Source organism: Mesoplodon mirus (assembly GCF_964341445.2).
Source record: "Mesoplodon mirus genome assembly, chromosome: 2".
In the NCBI taxonomy this organism is placed as follows: domain Eukaryota; kingdom Metazoa; phylum Chordata; class Mammalia; order Artiodactyla; family Ziphiidae; genus Mesoplodon; species Mesoplodon mirus.
Window position 1 is genome coordinate 155093440 of NC_138977.1, and position 19085 is coordinate 155112524.

The 19085-nt window shown below is 41.1% G+C and overlaps 1 protein-coding gene across 4 annotated transcripts in view; it reads left to right on the plus strand.

The window, feature by feature from the left end:
- The first annotated feature begins 418 nt into the window (after positions 1 to 418).
- Positions 419 to 19085, plus strand: part of LEF1 (lymphoid enhancer binding factor 1) — a 120484-nt gene continuing 101817 nt past the window's right edge. For all 4 annotated transcript variants that reach the window (XM_082600563.1, XM_082600565.1, XM_082600564.1 and 1 more), the window contains exons 1-3: positions 419 to 1417; positions 3822 to 3888; positions 5343 to 5476. In XM_082600563.1, the coding sequence (XP_082456689.1) occupies positions 1205 to 1417; positions 3822 to 3888; positions 5343 to 5476 (414 nt within the window). In that variant the 5' untranslated portion in view covers positions 419 to 1204. The remainder of the gene's footprint in view (positions 1418 to 3821; positions 3889 to 5342; positions 5477 to 19085) is intronic.

Here is a 19085-nt window from a genome sequence, read left to right on the forward strand (position 1 = left end):
GGCGGGGAGGCGCTGCCGCTCACCTGCGGGGCAGGGCGCGGAGGAGGGACAAGCCTGCGCGCTCTCCGGCTGAGGAGCTGGGACGCGCCCGCAGCCCCGCACGCGGCCAAGCTTGGGGCGTCCCCCTCCCCCGGGCCTGGCGAACCCGAGGGGTGAAGCTCTTCGCTTTGACAAGCGGTGCGGCGGAGGCGTGGAGAGCGGCGAGCAAAAGAGCGAGCGAGCCAGACTGAGGAAACTCGAGACGGGAACAAAGAGGGGTTGGGTTGTGTGTGTGTGTGTGTGGTGTGTGGTGTGTGTGTGTGTGTGTGTGTGTGTGTGTGTGTGTGTGTGTTGGCTCCAGTTCGCGGCAGAATCTTTTGGGTCCGAGGCCCCTGCTGTGACTCCCCGAGACCCAGCCGTGCCCTCCACTGCCGACTCCCTGCGCTCGCCGACACAAACTTTATTTTTGGCAAACTTCTTCTCTTTCTCTTTCCCTCCTCCTCCGCCCCCACCTTTTCCTCTGGCAGATTAAATGCTCCTGGAGAAGGAAAACCGAAGCGAAAGGGAAGGAAATAAGAAGATTTAAAACGGACATCTCCAATCCGGGTGGCTCTTTATTTTTTTTTATCCTCCAGGAAGTGGACATTTCGTTATCTTCTGATTCTCTTTGCACCGCCTCTACTGGGACAAACTGAGCCGTTTTGCCTAGCTCCCTTCTTTTCTTGGAAAACAGACTCCCAGATCGGCATCTGGGAAAGCAAAGGTGGAGAGATTTGCGTAGAGGCACGCCGACGGACTCTCCACTGGCCTTTGGAGAGTCAAAACTCCTCCGGAACTGGCGTCCTCCGCGCGCAGACCCCGGAGACGCTGGGGGCGTGGGGCGGCCGCCCGGGCAGCCTAGCCTAGCGCGCGGCACAGACGCCCCCAGAGGCGCCAGCTGCGGCGGCCCTCGCATCCCTGTGTCTTTCGGCGTCGGGGACGGGCGCGGGCGTAGGTCTTCGCGGAGTGGGAAGGCACGGGCGGCCACCGGGGCGCGGGCGCCGCTGCAGCAGCTCCGGCTGCCGGCCGCCAGCCCGGCGCTCTCCAGCCCGGCTTCCGCCCGCTCTCCTCCCTCACGCATCCTTCCAATTCTCCTTCTCCTCCTCCCCTTTTCGTTGACCCCTTCTCTTTTCTGCTGTCGCCTGGGGTGCTCCCCCAGCGGAGCGGAGATTACAGAGTGGTCGGGATGCCCCAACTCTCCGGGGCAGGCGGCGGCGGTGGGGGGGACCCGGAACTCTGCGCCACGGACGAGATGATCCCCTTCAAAGACGAAGGCGATCCCCAGAAGGAGAAGATTTTCGCCGAGATCAGCCACCCTGAAGAGGAAGGTGATTTAGCCGACATCAAGTCTTCCTTGGTTAACGAATCCGAAATCATCCCGGCGAGCAACGGACACGAGGTGAGCGGGCCGCTGCCCCGAGCTTTGAGAGGCGTGGCGGGTCCCGGGGAAGAGCAGAGAGGGAAGAAGGGAGGGAAGGCGCTGGAGAGCCCTGGCTGAAGGGTCCCGATTAGGTCTGCAGGGTGGGGGGATGGGGGCGGGTGGCTGGGCTCCTGGTTAGTGTTCTTTCTTTGTGTGTGTGTGTGTGTGGTGTGCTGGGAAACATTCCAAGTGGATCAGTTTTGGGGTTTGGTGACTAAACCGTTGGTTTGCGGCCAGGAGAACCTGCCCTTAACCCATAATGTTTGGCCTTCGGACTTTTTAGTGGGGTTTAGGGAGTGCGATGCATTAAAGCGAGGATGTCTGAACAACACTACTGAGAAGTTCTTCCGTAGGACGGAAAACAGAGTGCACCCGCTATCTTTCTCGGTAGATGTCTCTGCAAAAGTGCGTTAAACCACCAAAGGCTTAGGTAAAGGCGAGCAGAGCCACAGGCCCGAGGAAGGGGAGGCGGGCGTGGGCCGGGGACAGGCGGGGCGGTCCCAACCACTGCGGAGCCGGCCGGCCGGGGCGGTGGCGGGCGCGGGTCCTTTGGGCCGTTGCGGCCGGCTGCCAGCGGCCGTGGGCGAGCCGAGCCACCCCGGTGGGTGGGTGGGTGGGGGGGCTCGCAGTACCGCCCGCAACACTAGCTTGCTCCAATCATCGCCACTTGAAGAAAAAAAGTACGCTTATATTTGGGGTTAGTTTGGGCCCGAATCAGGCCTTTAAATCTTTGCAGAAGAAGGGCGAGTCGGAGAGATGCAGCGGAAACCAGTGCACTCACTCAGGGGAGGGTGGAAAGCGCATTATCAGATCTCCTGGCCGGCTGCGGGCGATAGCGATGGTAACCCGAGTAGAGTAAATAGAGACACGTGGGTGCTGGCGAGAGAAAGCCGCGAGCAGGACCTCGCGGAAGGGCTATTTCAGGCCTAGCGGAGAGCTTCAGAAGTGGGGGGGGGGGGGCGGCGGATGGACCCTGATACCCGACACTCCACTGGCCACCCTTGTTCAACAACTGGGAAACGCTTTGGAGGAAATCCGGTAGAAAAGTCCTGACACTCAGATGATTTCACCAACGCTTTTTCCCTCCAAAGAAATTTGGAGGGTATATTCTTTTCCCTTAAATGGCATCCTTCTGCCCCCAAAAAGAAAGCGTGTGGTTTTGGGGGCGGGGACATTTTGGGTTTTAAACAGTAAGTTTAAGAACACCTCAGAGCTGCCTTCTTTATCCCAATGGCAGGGGTGAGTACGCATTTTGGAAGCCCGGGGGCCTGGGTTCTAAGGAGAGCATCGGGGTGTTCTCCATACCCTGAATCTTTCATCCCAACATGCCAATTAGGGGGGAACCTAGGGGTGGCCAGGTCACAGCCAGCTCCACTTAAAAGATTTTGTGACTCTGTGTGTATGGGGGGAAGGAGGCCAGTGGGAGGACAGATGTCCGAGGAACCAAATGACATCCAAAACACTCGAGGCCAAACTCATATTTGTAAAGCAGCCTTTTAAAATTTCTACCCATTTTCCTCGTCCTTTCTTTTTCTATAAATAAAGTTGCTACGCACTTCACATTTTCTAAACGTTTCTGCTTTGGGGAGAAGGGTGCTGCATTTGAAGTCCAGAACTCCTATTAGGGCTCTGTTAATCTTTGCCAGTGGTAGGTGGGCATGGGGCAGACCCAAGGAAGACAGTGAAGGGGTAATACCACTGATTTGCACGTGGTTGAGTCTGGGTGGATGGTGGTTACCAGAACTGATAGTAGCTGGGCTACCTTTTAGAAGTCTATAGCCCAATTTTCAAGTTTTCCTCCCTTTAACCACAGAACAGTTTACTTTTCTCTTGTAAGCTTGCACTGAGCCAGCCATGGTAGCTTATGAGGAGAAGAGCTCCTGCTGGGATTGGTTTGGGACAGTTGCCTAAGATCTCCATTTGTGAGTGATGGGCTTGTTTTTAGTTAAATGTCATCTTCAGTTGCAAAATATTTCAGCCCGCTTTTAATCAGCTCTGATTGAAGTAAACAGTGGTTGAAGAAGCCATCAAAACGATTAATGCCATTAACTCAAATTCTTGTCATATTAGGTGTCCAAGTAGCCTTGCTGTGTTTTAGTAAACAGCGGTCAGAACAGCGTATGGATTGTTCGCAAGTTTGTTTCTGTTGTTATTATCATTTATAGCTGGTAGTCCTGGGTAGGTAATTTTCGAAAACACATGTTGAAAAGAGAAAGATTTCCCAGTACTCAGCCTTAGCCTATCCTCTTAGATTAATAAAACAGGTAGATTGAGTTGCCCCTGATTCTCCTCTTTTGAGTTACCAGTGGATACACACTTATATCATTATTGTCACAAACTCTAAAGTGATCTTTCTTTTGGGGGTGGGGATTCGTCTTGTTAGGTGGCCAGACAAGCACAAACCTCTCAGGACTCCTACCACGATAAGGCCAGAGAACACCCTGATGACGGTAAGACGCTAATTCTATCTCTCCCAACCTTCACATTTAACATGTGCAATTTGTGAATGTAGGTATGTTTTGCTATTTTTATTTGCATCCAAGAAACTCGAATCATTGTGATAAGACTGTGCCTGTGTTGTAACAAAATGGGAAAGAAAACCCAGGAAAATTACTGCTTATCACTAATGTATAGTTACATAATTTAAAAACTTTTTGAATGATTTAGGGGCTTTTGAATTTCTGATGGCTTCCAGATTCTTTGTGGAAGAGAAATGTCTATAATTAGTTTTTCTCTTTTTCTCATTTTACCTAAAGTTCTAATTGTAGATCTTTACTATTTTTTCCTGCATTGTTGTAAAGAGTGACAGTCTACACCAATTTATTTTCCAACAAGAATAGTTTCAAATGGGCTTTCATTTGTGAAATTGCTGTTTCTTGTTATAGTGAGAAGGCAGGCACTGTATGCGCAGACTAAATATGGCTCAGTAAAGAGGAATCTAACTTGTAAAAATATAAAACGTTATGCTTAAAATTAAGAACTATGCATATGGAACGTGATAGACTTTCTCCCCATTTCCGATTCTTGCTCAAAACTGTAAAAATTCTACACATTTTTTAAGATTTAAGGAGAACTCCGTGTGACTTTAAAATAATCTGTAATCTTTAGGGTTCCCTTGTTGAACAGTCTACATTTCTGTTCTTCTTTAATTACTTACAATTGGCCTGACCAGAATGAGGTGTTCGCACATACAATATGTCAGCTAGGGGAAGAAGAGAAGAGAACTATAATATCAGGCTTCCTTCTGAGCTACAAAGTAGTTACACAGATTAAAGAGAAGAAATGTATACAGTGAACACACACATTTCTTTACCAGAGTGATGTAAGTGTAGCACATAAAATTAAGTCTCCTGTAGTTAATCCTTCATAAATTTGGGTAGTTGCCCATATGCTAGATACAACTTGCTCCCTCAGTAAAATCTAGACATTTTCCAGAAATCTAGAAGCACAGGTAGAATTTTTGAGTTTGCCAATAAGATGGAGCATAACTTCAAGTGTATAAATATATACGTGTGGGTATAGCTGAATGGCCTAGTATATTTATATTACAGCTTTGTGTGTCTTCTTTCATGTGTCTGTATTTCTTAGTCCAGTTTGTTAGTATTAGAACAAATTAAGTTAGATGGATAACACTTATTTTTGTAAAAACACCAGTAAAAAACCAGTCAGTAGTGGCAATAAATTGAACCACATGTTTTTAAAACATCTGGTTCACTGCTAAGCCATTTAAGGGAATAAATACTGTCAATCTAAAATAGAGCATAATAATCCAGTTACAATACTTTGTAAACAAATCTTTTATGTAAGGTGTGATTTGTAGTAGTACTATTAACTTTTCAATGAAAAATACAGTGATATAAAAAGGAAGTCAAAGCACATATGATTGTTCTTTGCATTCTCTCAGGAAAGCATCCAGATGGAGGACTCTACAACAAGGGACCCTCTTACTCGAGTTATTCCGGGTACATAATGATGCCAAATATGAATAATGACCCATACATGTCAAATGGATCTCTTTCTCCACCCATCCCGAGAACAGTGAGTAACATGCTGATGTTGCAGATGATTTCAGAAGTGTAAATTAATTTGTATTTTGGCAAAATGTTTGTTTTTTTAAAGACACTGGAAATGCTTTCATTATGTATGACCAGTCGTTGCTAAATAAGACCTGCTATGAGGAATGGCTGCCTTACAATATTGCTACTTTTGATGTTTTGCACTTGGAATTTTAGCTTTTGGTGTATTGGTTAAGATAATAAAAAACAGATCACGAGCTATCATGAAATCATTGAAGTTAAATCAGCAAAGTCATGATTTTATGAGTATTGTGCTTTCTACTCTGATGAGAGAAATTGATTTAATCTTTCAATTAACTAAGTGCTGTATGTCTTTCATTGCCCATAAGCTATGTAGAATCAGAACTCCTTTGGCTTATTTGGAGCTGAATATTGGAAATGTTACTTCAGCTTTTAAAACAGTGTCTCATTTTATTGTGTTAGCTAATGTTTCTTTAAAATCAGTTTTGGGGTAGGGAGGAATGAGCTATTTTTGCCTTATTGTCAATTGTTAAGAAAGTATCACTTGAAGATAATTCTAATGAAAATTGTTCTTTTTTATCTCGGGGTTCAGTTAACTTTCAAGTTTTAAAAATCCAGTGGCCTTATAGCTGCTTTACACATTATGCATAACACGGAAACCTCATTTATGTAGTAGTAAGAAAACATCTAAAGGGTTACCTCTGTAGTACATGAATGTGAAATGTGCTGGTGATGGAATTCTCCCTGAGATTCGTCTCTTCGTAGGTAGTGATGGGTTTTTATTGCTCCGTCAATGTATATATATACCTTCTTTCTGGCCTCACTCTCCCTCAACCACCCAAACCCCAATGAAAAACATGTATATTTGGGTGTTGAGGATGAGGGTTTCAGTCTAACTGGCCCTCCCGCGAGTCAAATCTAGGATTATAAAATGGAACCTGTAGTCTTTGCCTTATTAGCCCAGTGCTTTCACCAAGTGAAAAAAAAAAAATCAGTCACAGATATCTGGGGGCAAGTACTATCACTGATACCTCAGTGGACAGAATCTGGGAGCCATGAGATACTACAGAGTAGGAGAGAAGAATACCTTCTAATCAGTCATCAACAAACAAGAGTATTTATGGTTATCTTGATTATCTGTGACCCTCAACTATTGAAGTGATAGATCTATGAAATATAATCACTTTATGCGGGCACTGTGATTTAGAAGTTATAATTTTTTCCCACAGGTTCCAAAAAGATATTTGACCTTTTAAGTAGGGAATAAGATTTTTCTAATTTGCATATAGCAGCTAAAATGGAGATCTTGGAAATCTTGTGATGGTTGTTATAGGAAGGAGTGATTTCACATTTTAAAAGGCTTTTCTAATATTTAATGATAGAAATGTGTGTCTGGTACATATAAATCTCTTATCTAAAAAGTGAATGAACTAATAAAAGCAAATATGGTTTTTAACATTTAGAGACCACCCAAATAAATGCTTCTGAGTCTTAAAATTTGTAGGAGACTTTATATTGTTGAATTAAGTATGTATACATTCAGATATTTTAAAGTTGGGCTGTTTTTCTTTTGATGTTTTGGAGGGGAGGGAGAGGAGACTATGTTTTAGATAAGGAATAATTGAAGATTTCTGCTGAAGGCTTTTTAGAACAACAAGTCAAATTATAGTCTCTGACTTGGTAACAATAGAAAATAGCTACTAAAATAATCTTATACTTTTAGGCTGTGCACACAGTTAATGATTAATAAGTATTTGTGGAATTTATTCTTTAGTTTAGCCACTTCTCCTTTCAAAACAATAATTTTTAAAAAAGTCAGTATAATTAAAGTCTATTGATATTTATAAATTATTCCTAAGAATAGTGAAAATTAAGCTTCTCTTCCTCTTTAAACCAGCATTTTCTACCTTAGGTCTCTCTAGCCTTTTCTCCTAACCCCCTCAGTATACTAATCATTTTAAATTGTTAGAATGGAAGGTATTTATTGTTAGTGTATGTATTAAAATTCTGAGGTCAGTGAATTGAACAGTCATTCATTGTTTAGGAAAGATTTGTGGCCAGAATAAATGTCGGTGGGTGTAGAGTGGAGGAAAGGGGTGTGGTCAGGAAACAGTTACCTTACCCTCCTATCTACTGCTTTGCTTTATTCTGTTACATTTTAGAACACATTTATTTTAGGCACGTTTCTTGCGATATTCTGCAGTTTGCACAATTTGAGAAGCTTTCCAGGTTTAACCACAAGACAATGTTCAATTTTTTTCTTTTAGGGTCTGACTGAAGGGAGTTGAAATCTTTGGTTTTTAATAACTAACAGCTGTTTTTAGTGTGTCTGAGACCCAAAACACTTTAACCGGAAGGCAACCCCTCCTCTTCACCCCTACCCACACTTCTGCCTCTTGCTCTTTAACTCTGTCCTTAGCAGGACTGAGTGTTTGTGCAACTGACATCCACAGTGATAGGTTTGCATCTAGGGTGTCAGGAGCAGGGTGACCATTTGGGCTTGGGCTTTGCCTGGGAGCAGTCCCATGTCAGCCCTGTTACTTGGATTTGCATTACAAACAACTGCTTGTTTACTGTATCTGCTGCCCTCAGGTGTTAGGATTAGAAAAACATCTGGGGGTGAGGGAGGGCCCTGACCAGCCCTTCCCCACACAGAATCTTCTGTTCACATGTAACTGCAGATGATCCAACTGGCACGCACAGGAATGTTTCTGCTGGTGGTTCATTTTAACAATTCTATGTGTGTCTGCTCTTTTTTAGGCAAACACTGACATACGTATGCTCGCACAGCTTTTACCCATGACCTAAATATAGTATTACCTACACAGGAGAACCACCTTTGCCAGTCGAGCTTTTTTTTTTTCTTTCCATCTGAAGGGAAATTTTAATTGGCTAATTACATCCTTCTAGAACAGGAATTCTTAGAGGTGTGTCTATACCAGAAATCTTGTGAATGGGTGTTTCATAGAATTTTAAATAAGACTTCTTGGTTCAGATAAACTGGGCCTAGCAAGAAGGCACCTGTAATAATGACACTTTTGGTGTCATGAGTTCTTAAAGCGCAGTAAACCTTGGCTTGAGGTGGTCGTCTTCATCGAGTGTGAGAGGATGCAGAAGCCTTTTAAATATTTCAGAGCAAGGGCCTTGGAGAGTTTATTAAAAGCATACTCCGAAGACTTTCTCTGAGTCTTATTTATGAAAATCCTTGGAGGCCAATGGTAACGTATTAAAAGGAAAAAATAGTTCGTTGCCTCCTGCGCTGGGTCCTGGCACTTGTGTGCCTGAATACTGTGTGACAGTGAGCTTGGCTGGCTTTACATAGTGAAAGTTCCCACTGGCCTCATGAACTGTGGTTATTCATCTTAGGTGTCAAACTTCCATTTGTCCCTCATGCAACCCAAATGCTTAACACCTCTCTCTGAAGAGAAACATCTCATTTCTCTTCAGCTGCTCAAGGGAAAAGCAGCCGACTTAGCTCAGGAAGCGCCAGCAAACGTTGCAGCTCGGGTTACACCAACCCCAGTAACACCTGGTCAGGACGGTGCTGCTGACCGCATCGTTTGTTTCTTTGTGATCTTTCTGAGGATGGATTTTTAGGTGGGAAAGGAAGATGTCTGTGTTTGAATTTCATCTTCCTTTCTTATTTTTAGTAGACATTACTATTAAAATGTTTCAGGGGTTTTTTTTGTTGTTGTTATTTTGAGCACCTCAGTTCTATTGTATGGTTTTTACCTGAAGGGAATCAACATTTTTATTTTTGATGAACAGAATTTACCTATTATAACTTTGTCTTGACCTCCCCCGCCCATGTTTGTATTTGCTTACAGTTAAAATTAGATTTTTGCCATTGTTCACATCTGGAATTAAGGAACTAGGTGGACATGTCTAATCAGTAAGCTTACACTTATCCAGCTGTCCATCACACTGCTGCTTGGCTTTGAAAATAATCACAGAAACAATAATCAATAGGGAGACTATGGCTTCTTAATTCAAGGGTACAGGGAGACTGTAGCTTATGTTTTGAGCAAAAATTTTAAGTGTTTTTTCACGTTACTGCAAGGAGCTACTTCATTTGACTTACTAGTAAATTATTTTTCTAATCTAAGTTGTGTACTTTTTGAAGCTAAGTATATTAAATTTGCCTTTTACCTCAAGTTCAGGAGAAGTTAACTTTTAGAAAGTATATTCTGTCTCAGATTTGAGTGATGTCAGGACAATGTGTGGGAAAGTTCCTCAGGGCCCCAAACTCTTCTGTTTGATTTTATTTATTTATTTTTTGCCACACCACATGGCATGTGGAATCTTACTTCCCCAACCAGGGATCGAACCTGCACCCCTTGAATTGGGAGTGCAGAGTGTTGACCACTGGACTGCCAGGGAAATCCTTGTTTGATTCATCTTAATTGTACTGCTACAAAGTTGGGAAAGGACCACAGTCAGAATAACTGGGAGTGATTGCCATTCCCCCTTCAGATAATTTAGAAATCTTATGACTGAATGGCATGCTAATTCAAGTGTCCTGGGAGCCATGCTACTTGTGACCCTTCAGGAGTTAATATTGCCCTTGCATGACTGGTACTGCAGAAGTGTCATCCTTAGTCAGATAGATTTTTTTGAAATGACCCTAGAAATTTCTTGTTCATTCAAAAAGATATGAGAACAACCCAGTTTCACTAAAACAAGACCATTAAGCCAACCTGCAGAAAATCTTGCTCTTTGAAATACCCACTTCCCCTGCCCCCTTAAGGTCCTGGACTTGCTCTCATCAGCCCAACTATTTTGATCCATTTCTGTCTTGCAGACTGACTCGTGTAATTCCAACAGGACAGAGTAAGGGCCTCATAAATGGGTCTATCTGGACTTGAACTTGTTACCTCACAAGTATTCTTCCACAGTATCAACTGAGAAATTTTTACCACTTTTTGAGTCTTGTTTTGTTTTTAACTAATCCTGGTAGTTCTTTAGGCAGAACTGTTTGTTGTTTATGTGACTGACATTTTTTTAAGCAATTAGGTCATTCCATTCCTCTCTGACTCCCCTTGTTCCCTGTTTACATATTATAGACATAATTGGAATTTTATAAAACTGGTTTCCCTGTGATTTCAAGATAAACTTGAAGTTTAAAGAGAAAATATGCCAGCACTGTCCATGGGCCAGCAGCAAAGCACATATGTTTTATTCCCAGGGAAAGGTAGAACTCGGCATTATATAGGTGCCACTGTCATGGGACTGAAGTTTTTTAAAAAGAGGATATTCATTTAAAATTTGTATCTTTAAAGTTATTACTTAAGTCATTATGCCAAACTGAGCCAGTCTGTAGAAAGCTAATACTGTAGCAATCAAGGGATTTAGTACTGCTTTGTACTGTCCCAGCAGGTCCTTACTCATTTGGAAAAGGCAGCCATTGGACTTCATTTAAATAATTTAAAAAATATATTTCAGATTGATGATCACTTTTTAAATATTAATTGTGACCTCATGAAGTTCCTATAGGAACTGTAGACTCTGTTATAAGCTTTTAAGTCACTTTAAGCATATAAATTATCAGTCTATAAGATTCGGAGGCACAAAGCCAGAAAATGCCCTAGAGACCCACAACAAAGATGAGGAAGGGGAGAGACTGAATGCACCAAAAAGGAGAGTCAGGAGTTGAGCAGAGGATGGATAGGGTACAGGGATCGCTAACTCCCAGATTCTGGTAATCTAGCCAATCTAGCTGGGACTATTTGCAGACTATTATCAGAGGCTGTTCAGAGGACTGTAAAGTCTCTGTAAAGCAGTACATTTATACACAATACCCATTCTAGCCAAATCTCTAAACCTGCTGAAATTATCCACTTGCTATATGTAGATCAGTATAAAGCTCACTGAAGAATGTTACTTGCTTGCCTTCAGTCCGTACGGGGAAAATTGCAAGGACATTACAGCGCGAACAAGAGTTTAGGTTACCTGTCCTCTTTCCCCTGTCTGTAGGAGAAATATGACTGGCAGAGATGTTGCATCACAGGGGGTCTAGAAATGTATTGTATTTTTGCAGCTAACCGGAGGCAAGTAGACTCTAAAAAAACCTTTTGATTATTGACCATTGTTTCTAGCTATGCCCACGAATAATACTGTATGGAACTTGGTGACAGTTCTGCAGAATCAAGTTTTGATCTTAGTCATAGTAATTTACTGTTGATGTTATGTTCTCTTTAAAAAGGAAGCCTGTTACTACTTTACTCAATATAGAGAAAGGTTGAATGAGGGGTGGACAAAGGGAAGGTACGATAATATAAAAAGGGGAATGGCTCTAGTGTAGTTTTAATTTTCTTTTATTATTGTCAGCTTCTGAATGAAACAGTTACCAAAACTGTTAAAAGCTGACACAGAAAAATATTTTTATAAATCCTTTTATTTTTTAAAAAATCCCGAAAGCTTTTGCAATAAAGCCTATTAACTGTGAATGACAGTTGATCAGTTGATCAGGGACGACTGATGAATTATGAGATAGTTATATGTTATGAGTAGCCTAGCACGGGATAGACACTTCAGTAGATTTGCTGAATAAATAATGTACTAGAAATTTTTCATGTATTTTTGGGGATATTTCCAAAAGATCTGTCTTTATTCAACCAAATGCTTTATGAAAAGCAAAATCTGAAAGTGTCTGCTAAATAAATCCTTAGTATTTTATTATTTTACTTTTTCTCTGATTTGTTGCTTCAGTGGAAAAAAAAGAGCATTAGACCATTGTCTTTAATGAGGAAGTCAGAGTCACTCGTTCAGAGTGTTGTTTCCAAGTAACAGCTGAAAACAGTCGGCTGGAGAGCTCGCTGCTAGAGTAAAAAAGAATGGGACTTGGTCCTCATTTGAGGACTGATCATAAGAAGTACTTATCTTTTACTTATGTCCTAGAAACCTGATTGAAGAAGAAGAGGTGATAGAAACGCTTTTTTCAGAAGGGTGCTTGAGATGGAAATAAAGTAATGAAGAAAACCATCTTCAATTATGTTTCTGTATCGTATGGTTAATGCTTCTCAATTTATTTTTATTCTTTCCCAGATAGAAAGGCCATTTCTTTTTTCAGTAATGCTTCAGGTATTTTGAGATATTAAAAAATTCTGCATGTTCTTTTAAAATACGTATGGTAGCATCAGTGGTGACTCTTCTAGGCCAGTGTGTGTTGTAATTGATTATATTCTTCAGCAATGTGGAGAGCAAAACTTTTGAGTCTGTATCAGGCAGAGGTAGGGAGTCTCCTGTGAAGGCTGAGCCTGTGGAGGAGGGAAGTCCTAGGCAAGATATCAAAAGGTCTGGGGTCTAGACCCACGTCCATGTCCATCACTCTCCCCCAAAGCCTTGGGAAGGTATTTAACCTCTATCAGAGTTTGTTTCTTTGTTTATTGTGAGGCATATTAGTATCTGGTTGCCTACCTTATATGGTGGATATACAATTCAGATGGCACAAAGCCTGTGAAAGCATTCAGTTTTTTAGCTATGGAAGCAAAGCACAAGTCTCAGATGGTGTAAGCCCTCGTGCCCACCTGGTAGGAATTCTGCCACAAGAGGTGTTTGACTGTATCCAGGAAGCTCCTGAGAAAGGGGAGACATTTTTGGTTCTTACCATGGCACCAGGCAGGCCTGGAAATTGGACACTGGGTCAAGGCCTTACATTAACTTTTAGAAAATATTAGCATAAATAAAAGTTTTGGGAATTGTCATTATATTCTTTACAGAGACAGCTTTCTTCTCTTGGGCTCTTTTTTCTCTCACAGTTGTTAGGAGAGCACCTGATTTTCTTCTACTAAGGGAATGAGATGTGTGAGGGAACGGATTTCTAAATTTAAGATTTGTTTAAAAATCTCATCTCCTTCTAATATTTGATATGAAATTGACAGATAACTCTTAACTCCTTGGATGGGGGTAATAATCGATTTTTATTTAGGAACTTTTTTTTCCTTAATCCTTTAGGACCTGGGTTTCTTTTCCCCGCTGCAAACATTATATAGAGAGGAGATTTAAGAGCCTCGTGAATGTAGAGGACGACAGGAGAGTTATTTTTTCCCCCTTCAAATTTTCTTCTGACTTAAGTCTTTCGAGCTTTTGTGGCATCTAAAAAAAATCAGGTCCGAGGGGGGATATGTTGGCCAGGCAGCAAGGAGAAATCAGTGTTTTTCTAGTCTTGTTGGAAAATTACAGCTTTCATCCTTTTAAGACTTTTCTTTTTCTTTCAGTAAAACTCAGTGCATGTTAAATATATTTCAGTGTGGAGTTAGCTTTCTTGGTAGACTTCTTCAGTTTTAAACATCACGTATTATACCTTGTAATAATTATGAACATGTATCATCTTGGCACACTAGTTCATATGACTTGAACCAAAGAAAAAAGGTATTGTGGTCTTATCTCAAGTGTGTTAAGCATTGTCTTAGACCCCAACACTTAGATTTTTTAAAGTCTGAAACAAAACCAGGAGTACCAGAGTAAACAATGTTTACCGTTTACTACAAATGGGCTAACCAGTTAAGTATCTGGCAGGGTTAGGAAAAGGATCAAGTCTCCCAGACATTGCTTGAATTGGTTTTTACTCTTTTTTTTTTTTTTGGTATATGTTAAAAGTTTAAAATTAAAACTCAAGAAATTCTTTTGAAAGGGAAAACGATTCACTTTTTTTTTTCTTTTTTAACTACTATCATGTGCTAGGTACTGTGCTAGGCAATTTACGCGAATGGAAACTGTGGTTGGGTGTAGTAATCTCCATGCTGAAAATAAGGGCCCATCCTCAGGGGCAGCAGTAACCTGCTTCAATTTAGTAAGTGATAGAGTCACTGCCCTTCCCTTCTTAAGGTCTGAAGACTTGTTTATTTTCATAAAAAATAACCATATCTGCCTTTGAGAACATAAAACACTTATTAAGTGAATCATAATGTTGATTAAATGTAAAGCAAAAAATTATTATTTTGAAGATTTTCTTGGCAACTTCTTTTCAGTAATGCTTAGCTATTTTTTTCTGAAAATAAAAAGAAAATACTTTCATTTAAAAAACAATACACTAGAAAACTCAGATGAGCAAAAAGAATAGCAAATATTAAATTCCTAGGATCCTGCCGTCAGAGATGATCACTCTCAAAACTCACCACGCAGCGTTTTAGACCTCTTCCTATGCACATTTAGAAATACACGTAAACACACGTAAGTATATGTTATACATTCATGATAATGGAAACATAATATACCATTTTGTACTTGCTTTTTTCCCACCAGTATACAGTGGATATCTTTTGTAACATCATTTTTAATGATGCCTAATTTATTGCCTAATTTATTTAATCAGTTTTGTTGGTAAGACATTTAGGTGGTGTCACTTTTTTTCCCTCTATCTTAAGCAACGTTGTGATGCAATGCATATTTTCTAACTATGTCTTTGCACAAATTCTGTTTCTTTGGAATGAATTGCTAGAAGTGCAATTGTAGAGTCAAAGGCAACGCACCTTTTTAATTTGGGGTTAACCCAACATTGAAATTTAACCTTAAAAAAACATTTATTTGAAGTCAGTATTTAGAAGTATCACTTGACTACATTCATATTTGGTTATGGTTGGTGTCATGCCTTCTCCTAGTCAAGAATGAGTCCAGCGATAGACAAGAAGCTGGACAGACGGGGAGCAGAATATCAGCTTCATTATTAATAAGGCTGGATTGGAGAACATGGCTTGAACCGTGACACGAATTTGGACTTCCTTTGACTTCCCCAGATGGAACACGCCACTAAGTCACAGGCCTCCCTAACAGGGGCAGGGAGCTTACCTCCTATAGAACTGGAGATGAGAACAAACCCACGCTCGGGCAAGCTGGCCCCAAGAGGGAGAACAAAGGGTCAGTCCGCCCTTGCTCAGTTCTTTCTCCAGATCACCAGAGATGAGTCGCTTTCCTTTGTGGAAAGTGAGTGAGGGGGTGGGAGAGACAAAGGCTGCAGCCGCTGCCAAGAGAGCAGAAGTTCCTACTTTATTGGCCAGGCTAGGGAGGAGGGGCGAAGGAAGGTGTGTGGTTATCTCCTTAGTCATAATCCCTGATCAGACCGTGAGCCTGGACGGTGGTGGTGAGATGTGTGCATACACGACGGGAGCTGCGGCACAGCACTGCGTTTGGGGTCTGAAGATCTAGATGTCGGGGTCTGCTAGTGACCGGCTGCAGCCAGCTACCTCCTCTCTGGACCTTGATTTCTTCACCTGCAACATAGACTGCCACCTCGTCTACTTACGAAAGTACCCGGCACTCTGCATTAGTAGTAGTGTTTGTGGAAGGCGGACCAACTGCATCCGAATTTATTGGTGTTCTTATTAGAAAGGCAAATATGTAGGCCCTTCTGCAAATGTCCTGAACCAGAAGCAGCAAGCAGGACATAACACGTACACTTTTAACCAGGTACTTTAGCGATTCTTACCTACAGTAAGGTTTGAAAAAACACTGATCAAGTAGAGATTCAATAATTTAATTCACATGGGCTTAGATATCCCAAGGGACTCGCACACCTAGAAAGCAGTCAGGCACTTTGGCCCCAAAGTTTACTTTCTCTCCACTCAGCCCAGTTCAGCGCTATGCCTCACGGAGACCACTGGCCCTCTGTTCACTTCTAGCCAGACCTCAGGGGGTTTCCCTCCTCCACTGACTACAGAATGAAACCCACATTCTCTGGCATTATTTTCAGAGCTTTATGCAATCTGGAATCATCCACCTTGCAAGCCTTGCCTCCTTACCACCAGACCCTGCAGCTTACGATTCAGTGACATTTCCAGACCTGCATCCTGAACGCTTTCCCAAGTCCCTGTCTTCCGGCTATTACAGCTTGGTCTCCCTGAAATGCCCTGCTCCCTCTTCCCTGCCAGCACAGTCTTGTTCATCCTGAAAGATCCAGGCTAAATGGTACCTCATGAAGTTCTCCTGATTGCACCACCAGTTAAGACTAAGTGCTGTCTCCTGTGGGTTCCCACAGGACCTTCTTCATAACTGTTACCACATCTTATAATCATTGGTTGTCTCCGTGTCTGTCTGTCTCACAGTTAGTTCCTTTAGGATAAGGAGCTTGTCTTACTCATCTCCGTTGCTCACAACCTGTTATACTACCTGGCATAGAGCAGGTTACTTCACGGATATTTGTGGAATAAATAGAGCAGAAATTTTTAAAATTCATTAATATAGGGTAGTAACACCAGATATCAATCTATATTTAAATGGAGACACTTTAATAAAATATAAGCTAATACAGAATCACAGACCTGAAATTGAGCTTAGAAATTATCTGAGCATTAAGTATAATCCATGGGATAGAATTAGCTATTAGTTTTGAGTATTTAGTAAGTGCCAGGACCTGTTCTGAGCACTTTATACATATTAGTTCATTTAATCCTCACAATAACCCAGTGATATCCCCAGTATGCCCATTTTACAGATGAGAAGACTGAGGCATAAGGAGGGTTGAGAAACTGAGGCATAGGGGCCATGGAAGTGGTTAAGGACCGCTGTAAGACCAGACCAAGAAATGCTTGGTCAGATAAAGTAGTTAATTTGCCAGGATATACAGCTAGTAAGTCGTGGTACCATGCTTGGACCAGGCCTTGACTCTCACTGCAGGGTGCTTTCTGCAACTTCAGTTTTCATTGCCATCACTGCCACTGGTACTCAGAAGGTGCTAGATGATTGTTGAATCAGTGAATTTCTCATCAGGAAGATGTAAATGATTCTTAATCTATACGGTATTTGCAAGCATAAAATAAAATAGTATATGGAATTATAAATGTCTTTAACATTATGTTTGGTAGTAATAGCTATGGTGCTAATAGAGAACACGGAGTTCAAAGGCAACAAGTTAGATGCAGCGAAGTGAGAGGAAATCGGGGGAGATGCAAAAAAGATGGTGGAAGTACTAGCCTGATGATGAGGGGGCAGTATTAGTGGAAATAATGAATTTAGAAAGAGCAAATTACAAGTTAGATGTAGCGAAGGGAGGGAAAATTAGGGGAGATGCAAAAAAGATGGTGAAAGTTCTAGCCCGATGATGAGGGGGCAATATTAGTGGAAATAATGAATTTAGAAAGAGGAGCAAGTTTTAGGACAGACATACATGAGCTTGGCTTAAGGACTATCCTGTGTTTTCTCTTTTATGTTAAGAAAACAAAAAATTAACCAGTATCTGCAACCAAACATTTTACATTATGGACATCATTTTGGTCCATAATTTATCTAATTTATTTAATTTTTTGTGCCTCACAAAATCACTTACCTCTGGAGCTGCCTGGACCTTGATTAGAAGCCTCTGTGTGGTTATGAAAAACAGAACTGCATATTGCCTATAGGTGAGGAGAGGAATAGTATTAATATACTAGCATGTAATATGTAATGAGTTCACTTTACCTGCATTTTTCTTATTAAATATTCAGTGTAACACTATGAAGTGAACACTACCTAGTCTTCCCGTCTTTCCATTCAAGAAACTGAGGCACAGAGAGGTTATATTGATTGCTATATTTCCAAAGCTTAGTAAGTGGTAAAACTTGGATTCAAAGCCAAGATAGCCTTGATTTAGGAACTGGGACCCGTTTTATAAACTAGTTCCCCCCCTAAAGAATAATCCTTAGTCAATGTCGATAAATCACTTTGAGGATTAAAAGTGTCTGTTATACTTGTGTTTTATTAAACAATGTAAATGGTTCAGCTTTAGTGGTGGCTTGATTAGTAAGCTCTAAGAATACTTGAAATTTGTCTTCTGGTTCATTCAGCACATAACCATGTGATTGCTCAATGTGTTCTTGAAAATTCCCAGGAAATATTTGTTTCTTAGGTGTATCAGCCGCATTTTGATAAATGTCTGATTTGTATAGGAATTCCTATTGCTCACTTCTAGGGTCCCAGTGTCCTCAAGTCTTAAGGACTAAATAGCTTAATCAAACAGCTGTGTGGCCAAAGGTTTTGTAAATCTTGGAATCACTTTGGTGAATGACGTTGCCTCCTTCTTCCATAAGAACTGAGTATTTACAGGCAAAAATCTGCTGCCAAAGAGTGTTCTTTGCACAATAAGCAATTAAAATGTGGTTTGTGCTTCTTTTCTAGGAGCTGTTTGTGGTGATTTTTGTGGTATCATGATGTTAGGTTAAGTAAAAGAAATTAGTTTAGGATTAACTGGAATTGTGATCATTCCTGAGACGTTGCAACAGTGGGTTTCCTTAAAAAAATGAAGAAACTTTTTTTGTTAAGAAAATAATTATTAGAAACAATCTTCTTTCTCTCAAAAGGAAATTTTTGTTGTTGTTGTTTTTAAGTAATATCGTTTTTAAACTCAGGGGAAAGCTCATTAAAGAATAGAAAAAAATAAAACTGCCTGATTTCTATCACTCAGACATAATGGTTTCATTTATATATTTTTTTAAGATGTTCTTTCTCCACTGTACCTATAATACAAGTACTTTTATAAGTTGGTTCATAAGGTTATTATTTTATTATAACTTTTTCATTAAAAAGATATTGTTGCTCATCTTTCCATGTGAATAAGTAAAGGTCTGTATCATCAGTTGTCATGGCTGGATACCATCCAGTTATAAGAATATTTCAGTTTATTGATTTTATCCTCAATTATG